This window comes from Sinohyriopsis cumingii, chromosome 3, assembly GCF_028554795.1.
Source record: "Sinohyriopsis cumingii isolate HCF-2022 chromosome 3, ASM2855479v2, whole genome shotgun sequence".
In the NCBI taxonomy this organism is placed as follows: domain Eukaryota; kingdom Metazoa; phylum Mollusca; class Bivalvia; order Unionida; family Unionidae; genus Sinohyriopsis; species Sinohyriopsis cumingii.
The window spans coordinates 153,674,897-153,692,756 of NC_142963.1; the positions used below are offsets into that span (position 1 = coordinate 153,674,897).

The window sequence follows — 17,860 nt, forward strand, 5'->3', positions numbered from 1 at the left end:
TAATCTCAAACAACTTTAAAGTTATTTAGTGGATGGGAATGTATAATGACCTTAAAGATAGCACCCCCAGTTTGACAAGTGACACATCTTTGTGTGATGATGTACAAGTACATTTGTAGACTGATTTTCCAGCATACAAACTAAATATCACTCATTATGACATACAGGTTTGGATTTTTAAACCTTGTTAAATCTAAAAATGTACACAACTAGTCAAAATATGAGTCAGCCTGTAGTCGAAATCAATCTACCAGTAGTCAAATATTATCAGTCTGCCTGATGTCAAAATCAGTCATCCAGTAGTCATAATATGAGTCAGTCTGCCTGTAGTCACAATTAGTCTACTAGTAGTCAAAATATGTCTGCCTGTAGGTCAGTCTGCTAGGAGTTGAAATATTGTCAGTTCATCAGTAAGTCAAAATCAGTCCACCAGTAGCAAATGTCAGTCAACGAGCAGTAAAAATTGGTCTCAGTACCAATAGTCAAATTATTATATCTACAAGTTTTCTGCATATGACACAAATACGCACACCAATAGTCAAAATGACACATTGACAAATCTAAACCAATTGACTAGTAATCAGTATATTATACAGACAAATTACAATTTTTGAATGAACACCTGTTCAAATTAATTTTCCTACAGTGTAAACTGGCCATTACAAGTCATATTGGCAACAAAGATCATTTAATAATTAGAATTTCATGAAAGGGGAAAAAATACCAATATCCCATGAATCTCCTGAAATTGAGACCAAACTGGTCAATAGACTTATTCCACCAGATTAATACTTCTTTATTTACTTTATTACATAATTTGTATACAAAATTTTGCACGTACCCTAAGCAAAGATGAATGTAAAAGATTATGATTCAATCAGAACTAAGTATGTATTTTTAATATATTTTTCAGCAAATGCAGTAAACTCAGTCATACCAGATGTGATTGTTGCTAATTCAAGGTAAGATATGCTTTGTGCAAAATGCAGTTGAAAGGTCACTCATTTGGAAGAGCATAAGACTATTATTCCAAGGTTTGTGAGTTTGATACCTACTCAGACCAGCTTGTTTCAGCTGCCTCTCTCTGTCCTTGGAAACGACACCCAGCTCCCATTTCCTCAGCATAATATTGTCAATAATGTTTTGAAAGTGCCATAAAAATCCAACCAACAACATCAGTATGCAGGTGTACATTCTTTCACACACATTGACACTTTACAGTCACAACAATTTTCTCTGAAATGTGTGGACAATAATTTTTTAATTTTGATATCAACAACTTGTTGTTTGGGCAGCCATTGTTATGAAGACAATAGACTTGTAGTTGAAGAAAATTGTTGTGTAGCTATTATTATTATGATGATGATTGTTATTATTATTATTATTATTATTATTTTATATAGAGAGCCATGCTTCGTGACCGTGGCTTCAGCTACCTGTTGATTCACTTTTGTCTATTTGTTCCAGGAAACACTGGTATGCCAAGATTAAATCAATTTACCATCAATCATAAATGACATTTACTCAATGGGCTGAATTCTATTTAATAAATGGCTTTAAGATTGAGAATTAATTTCTAATTAAAGTTACTGGGAAAATAAAGTAAAAGAAAGACAAATTCCAAATTACATTTTTGCAACAAATAAGGTTTTGGTTTAAATTGCCAGACTGTTATGGATAGTGATCACCATCCATGGTGGATGTCTTACTGTGAACACCTTAGTTTTTCTCTTTCTTAAAAATTACTCAACATTTTATTCCCTGAGGAGTAGATTATGCCTGGATATCCATGAACAATTATTATGAAATATTAACAATGTTATTTCCATACCTTGGAAACAAAAATGCACTGTTTATAGCATGGCATGAATACACAAACTTCTTAACAGGTATGTGAGAAAGATTGCCAGTAGCTTCTCGTGGGTTGGTGGTTCTTTCCTGGATTTTCCCAGGTCTTTCCTCCACCATAATTACTGGCTGCCATGTATAGTGTGCTGAAAAATGGCATTAAACCCTACAACAAAAACAACCAACCACATGTAGCTTGACTATTGAAGTCTCATTCTAACGACATGTAGCTTGACTATTGAAGTCTCATTCAAACCACATGTAGCTTGATTACTGAAGCATCATTCCAACCACATATAGCTTGACTATTGAAGTTTCATTCCAACCACATGTAGCTTGACTATTGAAGTCTCATTCAAACCAAATGTAGCTTGACTATTGAAGTTTCATTTGCTTACAAGTATGTCTAATTATTTCATCCAGGTATGATAGGAAATAAAATGGCTGGCTTTCCATTTAATTCTAAAAGTACATTAATAAGTCAAAAGGTGACAGAATTAATATACTGTTCACTGTAAGGATGATCAGAAGAATTATCAGAAACAAACTTGATACTTTAAATATTTCTTTTTTTATAGAAATAATTGGGTTAAAGAGTGTTCGCTGATTCTTCCATGTGAAAGCACCCAGTTATTAAATATTTTAACATGTGAAAATTATTTAGACTGAAAAATAGTATAACTTGTCCAGATTTGGACCACAAAGTCAGTAGAACCCAATGATGCCAATGTTATGTGTTATCTTGATGATGAGGTGTTATGCCCTACCAAGAATGTTGTATGGGCATATAGCATTTGCCTTGTTTATACTTCATATATTAGTCATCCATATGTCATAAGGGAATGCAGTTTCTGCCTTGTTTATACATTCATGTATTGGAATCACACTGTCATAAGGGAATGCATTTTTTGCCTTGTTTATACATTCATGTATTTGCCATCTCAGTGTCATAAAGGAATGCAGTTTCTTCCTTGTTTATACTTCATGTATTTGCCATCTCAATGTCATAAAGGAATGCAGTTTCTGCCTTGTTTATACATTCTTATATTTGGAATCGCAATGTCATAAGGGAATGCAGTTTCTGCCTTGTTTATACTTCATGTATTTGCCTTCTCAGTGTCATAAGGGAATGCAGTTTCTTCCTTGTTTATACTTCATGTATTTGCCATCTCAGTGTTATAAAGGAATGCAGTTTCTGCCTTGTTTATACTTTCTTATATTTGGAATCGCAATGTCATAAGGGAATGCAGTTTCTGCCTTGTTTATACTTCATGTATTTGCCATCTCAGTGTCATAAGGGAATGCAGTTTCTGCCTTGTTTATACTTCATGTATTTGCCATCTCAGTGTCATAAGGGAATGCAGTTTCTGCCTTGTTTATACTTCATGTATTTGCCATCGCAATGTCATAAGGGAATGCAGTTTCTTCCTTGTTTATACTTAATGTATTTGCCATCTCAGTGTCATAAGGGAATGCAGTTTTTGCCTTGTTTATACATTCATATATTTGCCATCTCAATGTCATAAGGGAATGCAGTTTCTTCCTTGTTTATACTTCATGTATTTGCCATCTCAATGTCATAAAGGAATGCAGTTTCTGCCTTGTTTATACATTCTTATATTTGGAATCGCAATGTCATAAGGGAATGCAGTTTCTGCCTTGTTTATACTTCATGTATTTGCCTTCTCAGTGTCATAAGGGAATGCAGTTTCTGCCTTGTTTATACTTCATGTATTTGCCATCTCAATGTCATAAGGGAATGCAGTTTCTTCCTTGTTTATACTTCATGTATTTGCCATCTCAATGTCATAAAGGAATGCAGTTTCTGCCTTGTTTATACATTCTTATATTTGGAATCGCAATGTCATAAGGGAATGCAGTTTTTGCCTTGTTTATTCATTTATATATTGGAATCACCATGTTGTAAGGGAATGCAGTTTCTGCCTTGTTTATACATTCTTATATTTGGAATCTCAGTGTCATAAGGGAATGCAGTGTTTGCCTTGTTTATACATTCATATATTTGCAATCTGGTTTTGGTAAGGGCAAATAGTGTTTAATTTTTATTTCTGCTGCCCTTGGTTTCTTCCAATAAAGCTAAAACTGAGATAGGTCTGGAATTGTTTAAAAACAATCACAATTGATTTTTTCAAACTAACTTTTTTGTTACCAGTTGTATATTTAACAAAAACAAAGTCTACTCTATTCTTACATTGTTTAGCATTGGATTAAATACACGATCCTACACTGTTTATCGTTGGCTCATGTCCACTGTATTCTTAGACTCTGGTTAGTATTGGATCAAGTCCATTGCAATCTTAGACTCTGGTTAGTATTGGATCAAGTCCACTATATTGTTAGAGTGTTTAGTATTGGATGAAGTCTCCTTTATTCTTACATTTTGTTTAGTGTTGGATCAAGTCCACTGTATTCATACACTCAGTCTAGTATTGGATCAAGTCCACTATACTCTTACACTCAGTCTAGTATTGGATTAAGTCCACTGTATTCTTACACTCAGTCTAGTATTGGATCAAGTCCACTGTATTCTTACATTCTGTTTAGTATTGGATCAAGTCCACTGTATTCTTACATTCCATTCAGTATTGGATCAAGTCCACTGTAGTCTTACACTCAGTATAGTATTGGATCAAGCCCACTGTATTCTTACATTCCATTCGGTATTGGATGAAGTCCACTGTATTCTTACACTCAGTATAGTATTGGATCAAGCCCACTGTATTCTTACATTCCATTCAGTATTGGATCAAGTCCACTGTAGTCTTACACTCAGTATAGTATTGGATCAAGCCCACTGTATTCTTACATTCCATTCGGTATTGGATGAAGTCCACTGTATTCTTACACTCAGTATAGTATTGGATCAAGCCCACTGTATTCTTACATTCCATTCAGTATTGGATCAAGCCCACTGTATTCTTACACTCATTCTGGTATTGGATCAAGCCCACTGTATTCTTACATTCCATTCAGTATTGGATCAAGTCCACTGTATTCATACACTCTGTTTAGTATTGGATGAAGTCCACTGTATTCTTGCACTCAGTCTAGTATTGGATCAAGTCCACTGTATTCTTACACTCAGTCTAGTATTGGATCAAGTCCACTGTATTCTTACATTCCATTCAGTATTGGATGAAGTCCACTGTATTCTTACCCTCAGTCTAGAATTGGATAAGTCCACTGTAGTCTTACATTCTGTTTAGTATTAGATTGAGTCCATTGTACTCTTTCACTTTTACCTAGAATTGTATCGAGTCCACTACATTCTTAACTTCTGCTTATTATTGGATCAAGTCCACTGTAGTCTTACATTCTGTTTAGTATTGGATCGAGTCCACTGTATTCTTACACTCAGTTTAGTATTGGATTAAAACCACTGTATTCTTACACTGTCTGTTATTGGATCAAGTTCACTCCATTCTTATATTGTATTTAGTATTGGATCCAACAATTTTTTCCCATGAAAACAGTTCACCAAACATATATTATTTTAATTAGGTGAATATTTATTCTCAAACGGCTAAATTGTTAGTCTAATGTCTACTCAGTTTGATCATGTTCTCTAAGCTTTACACAAATGGTTATAACTCATCCATAAAATGTCACTGCTATTAGAAAACTCTTGTATTTTAGAAATTTTTTACAAACACTAACAGGCCATTTTTTCCTCAAAAGTGAAGGAGAAATGCTAACTCTAAGGTCATTGAATTTAGTATGAATAATTAATATGCCATTAATCATGACCATAAAAAATGAAGATAACTTTCACATGAAATGACTTCTAAGTATATTTGACTGACTGAGAATATTTCATGAAACCCGTATGACAGCTATGACATTGAGTGACCTTGATGATATTGCTACCCTTACAAATGTACTACACTTTAATCTTCTCCTGAATTCCTTTATCAGTTTTGTTTAATCTGCTGTGAAGACATTTTGATTTTGAAAACACAGCACCCCAAGACCTTGGTATAATTTCTGTTTATAAAGCCTACATTAGTACAAAAAAGTGAGACAAGAAACATCATGAAATTTGATGCTCTGATAAGTCATTGTGCAATGCATTCACGTTCCTATGACCTTGGGGTCAAGGTCAGTCATATAAAATTTGTTTTTTTTCTTCATTTGCTTATATTTCCTCAAACAGTTGATTGATTTTGGACCTACTTAACATGAATGATTATGAATCAGTTCACTCAAGGTTATGACCTTGGACACGATCTCATGATTTTAGTGCTATCATGGTCTCACCACGCAGACTTCGGCCTTCTTGTCAAATACAGCATGCAAGCTTTTATGACATTTGAAAAAGTATCCTTTTTTACTATGGTGAAAACTAAGTAAAGGATCTTGATTGCTCTAGTGTATCTTGCTTTGAGGGGAAAGAAATTATTAATTCTATTTCAGGCACTGTGAAAATGGGGTGTTGAGAGATGATGGGAAATGTGAATGTTTGCCCTGCTGGACTGGATTGGACTGCAGCAAGCATGGTAAGAAGCCACTTTTAAGTCAATTCGTTCTTTTTAATACGGTTGATATGTACATGTGGGAGCTGCAGATGGCAGACTGTTCTATCACCTTTACCAATCACTTCCATCTCACCTCTGTCCAAAAGTGTTCAAGCCTCGGGCTTGGCCAATGTTGGTATGTGTGAAAGCTTGCCAGTAGCTTTCTATGGGTCTGTGGTTCTTACTGGGATTTTCAAAGGCTTCTTCCTTCATCAGTTTTACTGAGCACGTGATTTAGCCTATCATGTGCTGAAAATAGTGTTAAACACACAACAACAACACATACAAATGTGTTTCAACTTGGCCATTGAAGGTATGTTAAAGGAAGTTTATTTCTTACCTTTGAAGGTATATTTAGGGAAGTTTATTTCTTACCTTTGAAGTTGAATATGACATTACACCTTGCTTGAAGTAGGCAAGAAATGTAGAGAACAGACAGAACACTGTACTGTATTATAGAGAGTAGGTAATGCATGTACTTATTCACTCATTATGGACAGCAGAACACTGTACTTATTCACACATTATAGACAGTAGAAGACTACTTATTTACACATTCTGGACAGCAGAAGACTACTTATTCACACATTGTGGACAGCAGAAGACTGTATTTATTCACACATTATGGACAGCAGAACACTGTACTTATTCACACATTATAGAGAGCAGAAGACTATTTATTCACACATTATGGACAGCAGAAGACTACTTATTCAAACATTATGGACAGCAGAAGACTACTTATTCACACATTGTGGACAGCAGAAGACTGTATTTATTCACACATTATGGACAGCAGAACACTGTACTTATTCACACATTATAGACAGTAGAAGACTACTTATTTACACATTCTGGACAGCAGACGACTACTTTTTCAGACATTATAGAGAGCAGAAGACTACTTATTCACACATTGTGGACAGCAGAAGACTGTATTTATTCACACATTATGGACAGCAGAACACTGTACTTATTCACACATTATAGACAGTAGAAGACTACTTATTTACACATTCTGGACAGCAGACGACTACTTTTTCAGACATTATAGAGAGCAGAAGACTATTTATTCACACATTATGGACAGCAGAAGACTACTTATTCACACATTGTGGACAGCAGAAGACTGTACTTATTCACACATTATAAACATTAGAATACTATTTATTCAGACATTATAGACAGCAGAAGACTATTTATTCACACATTATGGACAGCAGAAGACTGTACTTACACATGGACAGCAGAAGACTAATTATTCACATTATGGACAGCAGAAGACTACTTATTCAAACATTGTGGACAGAAGAAGACTGTACTTATTCACACATTATAGACAGTAGAAGACTACTTATTCACACATGGACAACAGAAGACTACTTATTCACACATTATAGACAGTAAAGGCTACTTATTCACACATGGACAGCAGAAGACTAATTATTCACACATGGACAGTAGAAAACTACTTATTCACATATGGACAGCAGAAGACTGTACTTATTCACACATTATGAACAGCAGAAGGCTGTACTTATTCACACATGGACAGCAGAAGACTGTACTTATTCACACATGAACAGCAGAAGGCTGTACTGATTAACACATGGACAGCAGAACTTCTGCAGAAGACTAATTATTCACACATGGGCAGCAATAGACAAATTATTCACACATTATGGACAGCAGAAGACTACTTATTCACACATGGACAGTAGAAGACTACTTATTCACACATGGACAGCAGAAGGCTGTACTTATTCACATATGGACAGCAGAAGACTGTACTTATTGACACATTATGAACAGCAGAAGACTACTTATTCACGCATTGAAGAGAGCAGACAGCACTCTACTTTATTCACACAGTATAGCACACTTTGTTATACTAAGACATTATAGAGAACAGATACTTCATTTTCAAAAACTTTATTTCAGACATTAATGCAACACTGTGTTTTTCCCTGTGCTGTTTTGCAACTTTTGTCATAATACATTCATTAAAATTTAATGAAAATAAAATGCTTCAATCTGCATTATTTATTCTGTCTTTTAGTGGAAGTTAAGCCCTACTTTCCCCTAGGGATTGACTACATCAGCATATCAAACTATGACAACTACACAAAGTGCATATACACAGTTCGGCCCCAGGTGCCATCTTGTAAGAACAGTGAGGAATGCCCATGCGCTGCCCATCTATCATACCATATCACACGAGGCAATGAGAGGGGCTACTTTACTATTGATCCTTCAAAAGGGGACATTTTCAGGACCAGAGGGGTTGATATCGCCAGTGGTATATATGAGCTTGAGATAATGGTCAAATCTTTGAGAGAGAACAATAAAAATGATGAAGACAGAATGGATCTGGTGGTGCAAGCAATTTCCTACACTGACGATAATGCCAACAACAGGTACAGCAATGGTGGTCCAAATGGATACGAAGAGGAAGTATCAACATTAGAGAAACCACTTCAGGAACATCCCCACCACATTCACAGAAGGGTAGGTGTTTTATCTCTTCCAATCTTTCCCAAGTGATATATATATATTTTCTACTGAGTTTTTAATGGTCATGGGTTCAGATCCCCCATATTTCTGATGTCAGTCCAGCTGTAAATTGGCATACCTGTCAGTTCTCACAGAGAAAAATAAAATCCTGATTTTTTGGGCCATTCCATGCCAACCTCCTGATTTTTGCAGAGAAATTCTGATTATTACATTATGTGTGATGTGATGTGATTTTGATTTTTAACGTAGCTTTAACAATTTCTCAGTCATATCGCTATGATACCTGCAATGTGGCAGTTTATAGTGATGTTTAGCACTGGGGCATCATGCCGCAGACATGTAGCATGATGTCCCACCCAGTCACATTATCCTGACACCGGGCCGACCAGTCCTAACACTAACCTCTTAATGCTGAGCGCCAAGCGAGGCAGCTGTTAGTACCATTTTTGTAAGTCTTTGGTATGACTCGGCTGGGGATCGAACCCACGACCTCCCGCATCCGAGGCGGACGCTCTAACCACTAGGCCACCGGAGTGGTTTACATTATGTCTGTCAGTATTTATTTCCCCTAAAAACAACCTTACATAAATAAATATATCTTATGCAAACCACAGAAGCCATGTTATGTTCTACTACCTGTGAATATTGTTTTGATGAAATAATTATTATCACACTACAAAGAATGTTTTCTTCAGTAAATAGAGTGTGAAGTTTAAGCATTAATTACATCAATTTGTGATTTTTTAAAAAACCATATAACAACACTAAAATCAAAATATAAACCACAACATAAAAGAAAACTATAACAATAAAATTGTCAGCAATTAGTTTAAATCCAAAGAATGATCACTGTGAATGCTGTAGTATCTCCATCCATTCCCACTCAAGAAGCTTATGCGAGTGAATGCTTTGCATTACTGTACCATGTATACAAATGTTCATTACCATCATGTAATTAAAAGAAGGACAGACCAAGCAGCTTACGTGTCCTCAGAAAACTAATTCAGAATAAATGTTATTTAGTCAAAAGTGCTAAATGCTGTTCGAGTTGAGAATTAAAAAAAGATTGGGTATAAAACGTGTGAAAAATAAAATAGTTGCCACATGTACAGTAATTCGAGACTAAGTGTTTAGTGTTTAGGCACCAATAGTTACAGTAAAATAGGGCAACGTTTATTTGCCAATAAATTGCTGGTGGTTACATAACACACGCTGTACAGAATGGTTTCTTTGAATTATGTCAGAGGCCAGTCCTTTTCGCACAAAAATTGCAATGTTAACTGTTAATTAATCACACTGGTTTTCTTGCTTTCCATTTAAGACTAACATTTAGCTATTGTACAATTTGGTCACTGTTGACCAGAATATGAAAAGAGGGCATATCCAGGGGGAAAAGAAGATGCATTACAGAGAAATTGTGTGTCCTTTGAGAATTTCACGCAAATTGGACATGGAAGATTAGTATATATTTAGTGAAAATGAAGCTAAAAAATGCTGAGAAAAACCTCCCAATTTTTGGTCCCAATCTCCCAATTTTTTTATTTACTCTCCCTACTTGGCTTCTGAAAAGTTTACAGGTATGAAATTGGTACCAACATAGTGATTTTAAATCCATTGTTTTGCAACCTGGTTCAGTTTGGAAATGTTTGCTGTGCATCAAAAGTTTGCTTCCAGGATCTCGTATTGAATTATGGAGGCAAAATGTAGACTTGTGTGCCATTTCATGAAAACCATAACCCAGGCCTGTAGATTATTTAACAGTTGTTTTCCAGCATAGTAGCATTATTGGGTGGGTTAGCTCAGTTTTAACCTGTAATGAACTGACATTCAGTCTTGAGTAATTCATGCATGACTTTGCTTGAGACAGCACAAGCTAGTTTAAGCTATAATCTCCTTACTAACATTGAAAGCTATTCTAGAAGTAAGATGCATGGGAGTCCTATCACTTTTCATTGGATTAGATTAGTCTGGAATGCCATCACCTCTCATCTTTAATTAAAACTACCAAGGACATATACCCTTTTATTTATTAGTCCTGTGTCGATTGGAGGAGATTTGTACATAATTTATATTAGTCCTGAGTTGATTGGAAGAGATTTGTACATAATTTTTATTAGTCCTGAGTTGATTGGAGGAGATTTGTACATAATTTATATTAGTCCTGAGTCGATTGGAGGAGATTTGTACATAATTTATAATAGTCCTGAGTCGATTGGAGGAGATTTGTACATAATTTATAATAGTCCTGAGTCGATTGGAGGAGATTTGTACATAATTTATACAGAAAACATTTAGAAATTCTGTTTATTCTTAAGGGAAGGCCTTACTGGTAGTTTGAATGTGTTCATATGTAAATTAAACTTGTATGGTGGGGAAATAATTATAGTATTGATGTTGGCAAAATTCCATTTGTGAAAATACTTTTGGAATCTTAATTGCTAAGCTTTATTTTTGTTCTTTGTATTTCAGGCAGTTGACACAATGAACTTGACATTCACTATTGAGAAAGTTGCACCCTATGACAACCTGACAATGATAAAGGTCGGCAGTCGTGTAATATTCCGTGTGACTGTCACATTTCCTGCAGTGGAGACAGATTTCTACATGGAGTTATTCACCCCTGACAACACCACAACAGTGATGATCCTGTGTAATGTTCAGGTCACAATTGGCAATAATCTACATATCACCAATGGTACCAGTCCAGCCATACAGTATGAGTCAAAGGATGGCAGTGTCCTGGTAAATGTCTGTCTGTCTGTCTGCCTGCCTGCTTCATTAAGCTGCTTTCAATGCCCTTATTAGTTCTACAGTGAAGTAGAATGGACTGAAATTTGATCATTATCTCTCAAGTTTCTTTATTTATATACAATACCTTACAGTTAATGAATGTGTTAATTACCACACCTTTATCTTTATTTATATACAATACCTTACAGTTAATGAATATGTTAATTACCACACCTTTATCTTTATTTATACACAATACCTTACAGTTAATGAATGTGTTAATTACCACACCTTTATCTTTATTTATATACAATACCTTACAGTTAATGAATGTGTTAATTACCACACCTTTATCTTTATTTATATACAATACCTTACAGCTAATGAATGTGTTAATTACCACACCTTTATCTTTATTTATCTACAATACCTTACAGTTAATGAATGTGTTAATTACCACACCTTTATCTTTATACACAATACCTTACAGTACATTAATTATGTCTGCTACAGTGTGTCAAATGGCTTCGACATTAATTATGTCTGTCACAATGCATCCAAAGGCTTAGATATTAATTATATCTGTTACAGTGTTTCCAGTGGCTTAGATATTATGTCTGTCACAGTGCATCCAATATCTTAGACATTAACTATCTCAGTCACAGTGTGTCAAATGGCTAAGATATTAATTACGTCTGTTACAGTGCATCCAATGTCTTAGACATTAATTACATCTGTTACAGTGCATCCAATGTCTTAGACATTAATTATGTCTGTCACAGTGCATCCAATGGCTTAGTCATTAATTATGTCTATTGCAGTGTGTCAAATGGCTTAGTGACATAGGCTGATTCAGTTTACTTTCAGTTTCATGGCCTCGCTCTTAGTGATCAAATACTGTCATTTCACACTTGCACAGCCAGAATATTGACTGATAACAATGCTTCAAATCAAATTGTTTTGTTAATATGGACGCAGTAATATGGTCTTCATATGGTTTTGGTCAACTTGTTTACCTGGAATGCACTAATTCCCTATTGACCCAGGGCACTGTGCATCCATCATGGGGTGGGGATTTCCAAACTCAACTGAAACATAGTCTTCTTGAAAGAATATTCTGATGGAGACAGTGTTTGAAGCTTCTTGATACCTACACCAAAGGTATCAGCAAGCATTTAGCAGGTTATATTTAATAGAATGCACAGTACTTACTTGTGAAAGCACATACAGTAAATAAAACCATGTGAAATCTGCAGGGGAAGTAACTGTGTATACTAGATTAGTACATACTTTGAAATGGTGAACTATAAGCCAATTGATGGTTGTTAAGTAATTATCTATGTACTTTTTGTTTGTTTATGTCATTGCTGATTGAGTGCTGACACCTGGGCATTTATGCTTACATAATATGTACAAATTCATCTTTTATTTTTATTGCCTAGTTTTTAGAAAATTTTCACTAATGACTCAGAAGTGTTGTTAAGGTATATAATTCAGTTTTCAAAACTTTATAATTATTTTGATTCAGAAGTGATATGCTAATGACTGGACAGCATAATTGATAGGTCACATGGAGATTTATATTTCAGAAATCAAGTTAAAGTAAATAAAGTAAACAAAAACCATAGGGCTAAATGGTCTTTACATACAGTATGATATTCATAAACAAAAACCATAGGGCTAAATGGTCTTTACATACAGTATAATATTCATTAACAAAAACCATAGGGCCTAATGGTCTTTACATACAGTATAATATTCATAAACAAAAAACATAGGGCTAAATGGTCTTTACATACATTATAATATTCATAAACAAAAAACATTGGGCTAAATGGTCTTTACATACAGTGTAATATTCATAAACATAAACCAAAGGGCCTAATGGTCTTTACATAGAGTGTAATATTCATAAACAAAAACCATAGGGCTAAATGGTCTTTACATACAGTGTAATATTCATAAACATAAACCATAGGGCTAAATGGTCTTTTCATACTGTATAATATTCATTAACAAAAACCATAGGGCTAAATGGTCTTTACATGCAGTTTAATATTCATAAACATAAACCATAGGGCCTAATGGTCTTTTCATACAGTATAATATTCATAAACATAAACCATAGGGCTTAATGGTCTTTAGATACAGTATTATAATATTCATGAACATAAACCATAGGGCTAAATGGTCTTTACATACAGTATAATATTCATAAACATAAACCAAAGGGCCTAATGGTCTTTACATAGAGTGTAATATTCATAAACAAAAACCGTAGGGCTAAATGGTCTTTACATAGAGTGTAATATTCATAAACATAAACCATAGGGCTAAATGGTCTTTTCATACTGTATAATATTCATTAACAAAAACCATAGGGCTAAATGGTCTTTACATACAGTATAATATTCATAAACATAAACCATAGGGCTAAATGGTCATTACATACTGTATAATATTCATAAACAAAAACCATAGGGCTAAATGGTCTTTACATGCAGTATAATATTCATAAACATAAACCATAGGGCCTAATGGTCTTTTCATACAGCATAATATTCATAAACATAAACCATAGGGCTAAATGGTCTTTACATACAGTATAATATTCATAAACAAAACCATAGGGCTTAATGGTCTTTTCATACAGTATAATATTCATAAACAAAAACCATAGGGCTAAATGGTCTTTACATACAGTATAATATTCATAAACAAAAACCATAGGGCTAAATGGTCTTTACATACAGTATAATATTCATAATAAGGACAAGGTAAATTAACAATACAAGAATATTAGCATCAATAAGAACCATTGCCTGTCAGTTGTGACATTTTGTATGCTAGTATATCACTAAATGAAATGGGCCCCATGACAATACCTACAACTCCTACCTTATAACAGTTACAGAAACCAATGGCAATAAACGATCTTCTAGTGAGGGATGGCTCTGTATACATTTATAGTATCAACTGGAACCAGTGTTAATAAAGGATCTTCTAGTGAGGGATGGCTCTGTATACATTTATAGTATCAACTGGAACCAGTGTTAATAAAGGATCTTCTAGTGAGGAATTGCTCTGTATACATTTATAGTATTGGGTCTCCTTAATCTTGGCGTTGGTGGAGGGGAGCAGGGTCCATTCAGATCTAGAGGGTCTTGATTTTACCTTGGGTTTTGGGTGAGTGCAGCAATATACATTCAAATCTAGAGGGTCTTGATTTTACCTTGGGTTTTGGGTGAGTGCAGCAGTATACATTCAAATCTAGAGGGTCTTGATTTTACCTTGGGTTTTGGGTGAGTGCAGCAGTATACATTCAAATCTAGAGGGTCTTGATTTTACCTTGGGTTTTGGGTGAGTGCAGCACTATACATTCAGATCTAGAGGGCCTTGATTTTACGTTGGGTTTTGGGTGAGTGCAGCAGTATACATTCAAATCTAGAGGGTCTTGATTTTACCTTGGGTTTTGGGTGAGTGCAGCAGTATACATTCAGATCTAGAGGGACCAAGTTTTCATAACCTTGGTATTACCTTGTGTGTTGGGGGAATTGGCAGTGAAAATATTGTCTTATGCTTGAAAAATAATTGAGAGAATTGAATACAGATATAACTTTTTGCAATTCATACTTGGTAAAAGTGAAGAAGATAATGCCTGATAAATCTAAAAAGTGGTCAAGATACCAGTACGCACAACAGACCTCTTCATAAATTTACAAAATATTCCATATTTTTCATTGTCCACTCCAGTGGCCTAGTGGTTAGAGTGTCTGCCTTGGATGCGGGAGGTTGCAGGTTCGAACCCCAGCCAAGTCATGCCAAAGACTTATTAAAATGGTACTTGCAGCTGTCTCACTTGGCACTCAGCATTAAGAGGTTTGTGTTAGGAATGTTTGGCCTGGTGTCAGGATAATATGGCTGGGTGGGACATGAAGCTACATGTCTGCGGCATTATTTCCCAATGTTGGACATAATTATAAACTGTCAAACTGCAGATATCTTAGCGATATGACTGAAAAATTGGTAAAGATAGATTAAAAATACCCCACCACACACACACACTATATATATTTCCTTCATTTTTCAAAGGAAATTCCAGGAGGTAACTGGAAATTTAGTTATCTAGCAAAACTTCAGGTTGACTCGAGATTTGTCCAGCACTACAGAAAAAACACTACAGTGTTCTATATATGCTTTCATTTTTCAGTATGATAGGGCTATGATCTACTTTGGCAATGTGACTCGCACTGGAGCAGGATCAGACAACTCTATAGTGGTGACATATGAGGCAGTTATGGTGAGCAACCCTTCCACTCAGAATGGCGCAGAATATTGGGTCAGTGCTGGAGCTGAATATAACAGTGAAAGTGAGGTCTGGGTTGGCCAGGCTTCCTTTACAGCCAATACAGTGGATATGGTAAGGCCTCAAAGATCCGATTTCTGACTTAAGGCAAATTATCTTTTAGAAGAGTTACATATTTCAGGACTCTTAACTTCACCGTTAAACTTTCATTCATCACTTTCTTGCAGCTAATATTTTTTATTTTGTATTTACATTCGCAATCCATATAAAATTTACCTAATCTGTCAATGTTGTCTTTTGACATTTATTGCCAGTGTATCTACGTCATAAAACAATGTTCTTGAATTCTATCATTTACCAAAATCCCCCCTCCCTCACTCTGTTGGTCTAGTGGTTAGAGCATCCACTTTGGATGTGGGAGGTCATGGATTCGAATCCCAGCTGAGTCATACCATAGACTTACAGAAAAATGGTACTAACAGCTGCCTCGCTTGGCACTCAGCATTAAGAGGTTAATGTTAGGACTGGTCGGCCTGGTGTCAGGATAATGTGACTGGGTGGGACATCATCCTACATGTCTGTGGCATGATGCCCCAGTGCTGGACGTCACTATAAACTGCCACACTGCAGACATCCTAGAAATATGACTGAAAAATTGTTAAACCTATGTTAAAAATCCAAATCACACACACACATACACACACACCTCCTTTGTTTTGGAATGGCAGTAAGGGGAATGTGGCAACTTCACTGCCTTACCCAAACTTGGAAAGTGTCATTGAAATGAGACAATAATGATGCTTAATGTTGTATATTTCTTTATTGATATCACTGAATTTGGACCCCAACTATTCACATGACAATACAGAACTAGACTTTCCAACAATATTTTAAAATTGTCAGAAATTGTATCCATTGATGATATAGTTAAGCAGATGAGTTTGAAAATTAAAATATGTGTTGAAGGAACCAAAGTTATGCAGTCTGTACAACCTCTATACACTTTGCCAGCTGAATTTCCTGTACAGCCTCTTTACACTCTGCCAGCTGAGTTTCCTGTGCAACATCCTTACACTCTGCCAGCTGAGTTTCCTTTACAGCCTCCTTACACTTTGCCAGCTGAGCTTCCTGTGCAACATCCTTAAACTTTGCCAGCTGAGTTTCCTTTACAGCCTCCTTACACTTTGCCATCTGAGTTTCCTGTACATCCTCCTTACACTTTGCCAGCTGAACTTCCTGCGCAACATCCTTAAACTTTGCCAGCTGAGTTTCCTTTGCAGCCTCCTTACACTTTGCCAGCTGAGTTTCCTGTACATCCTTCTTACACTTTGCCATCTGAGTTTCCTGTGCAACATCCTTACACTTTGCCAGCTGAGTTTCCTGTGCAACATCCTTACACTTTGCCAGCTGAGCTTCCTGTACAACCGTCTTAAACTTTGCCATCTGAGTTTCCTGTGCAACATCCTTACACTTTGCCAGATGAGTTTCCTATGCAACATCCTTACACTTTGCCAGCAGAGTTACACTTTGCCAGCTGAGTGTCCTGTACAGTCTTCTTACACTTTACCAGTTGAGTTTCCTGTACAACCATCTTAAACTTTGCCAGCTGAGTTTCCTGTGCAACATCCTTACACTTTGCCAGCTGAGCTTCCTGCGCAACATCCTTAAACTTTGCCAGCTGAGTTTCCTTTACAGCCTCCTTACACTTTTCCAGATGAGTTTCCTGTACATCCTCCTTACACTTTGCCAGCTGAGTTTCCTGTGCAACAGCCTTACACTTTGCCAGTTGAGTTTCCTGTGCAACATCCTTATACTTTGCCATTTGAGTTTCCTGTGCAACATCCTTACACTTTGCCATCTGAGTTTCCTGTGCAACATCCTTACACTTTGCCAGGTGTCTACATGCTGGGAGTCTTTGCATTTTTCA

At 35.8% G+C, this 17,860-nt stretch overlaps 1 protein-coding gene across 1 annotated transcript in view; it reads left to right on the forward strand.

Moving 5' to 3' along the window:
* Window positions 1-17,860, forward strand: part of LOC149804176 (uncharacterized) — a 193,701-nt gene that overhangs the window by 5,385 nt on the left and 170,456 nt on the right. The window contains exons 2-6 of the mRNA XM_089954057.1: window positions 914-962; window positions 6,283-6,365; window positions 8,443-8,891; window positions 11,367-11,639; window positions 15,838-16,047. Coding sequence (XP_089810183.1) covers window positions 914-962; window positions 6,283-6,365; window positions 8,443-8,891; window positions 11,367-11,639; window positions 15,838-16,047 — 1,064 coding nt within the window. The remainder of the gene's footprint in view (window positions 1-913; window positions 963-6,282; window positions 6,366-8,442; window positions 8,892-11,366; window positions 11,640-15,837; window positions 16,048-17,860) is intronic.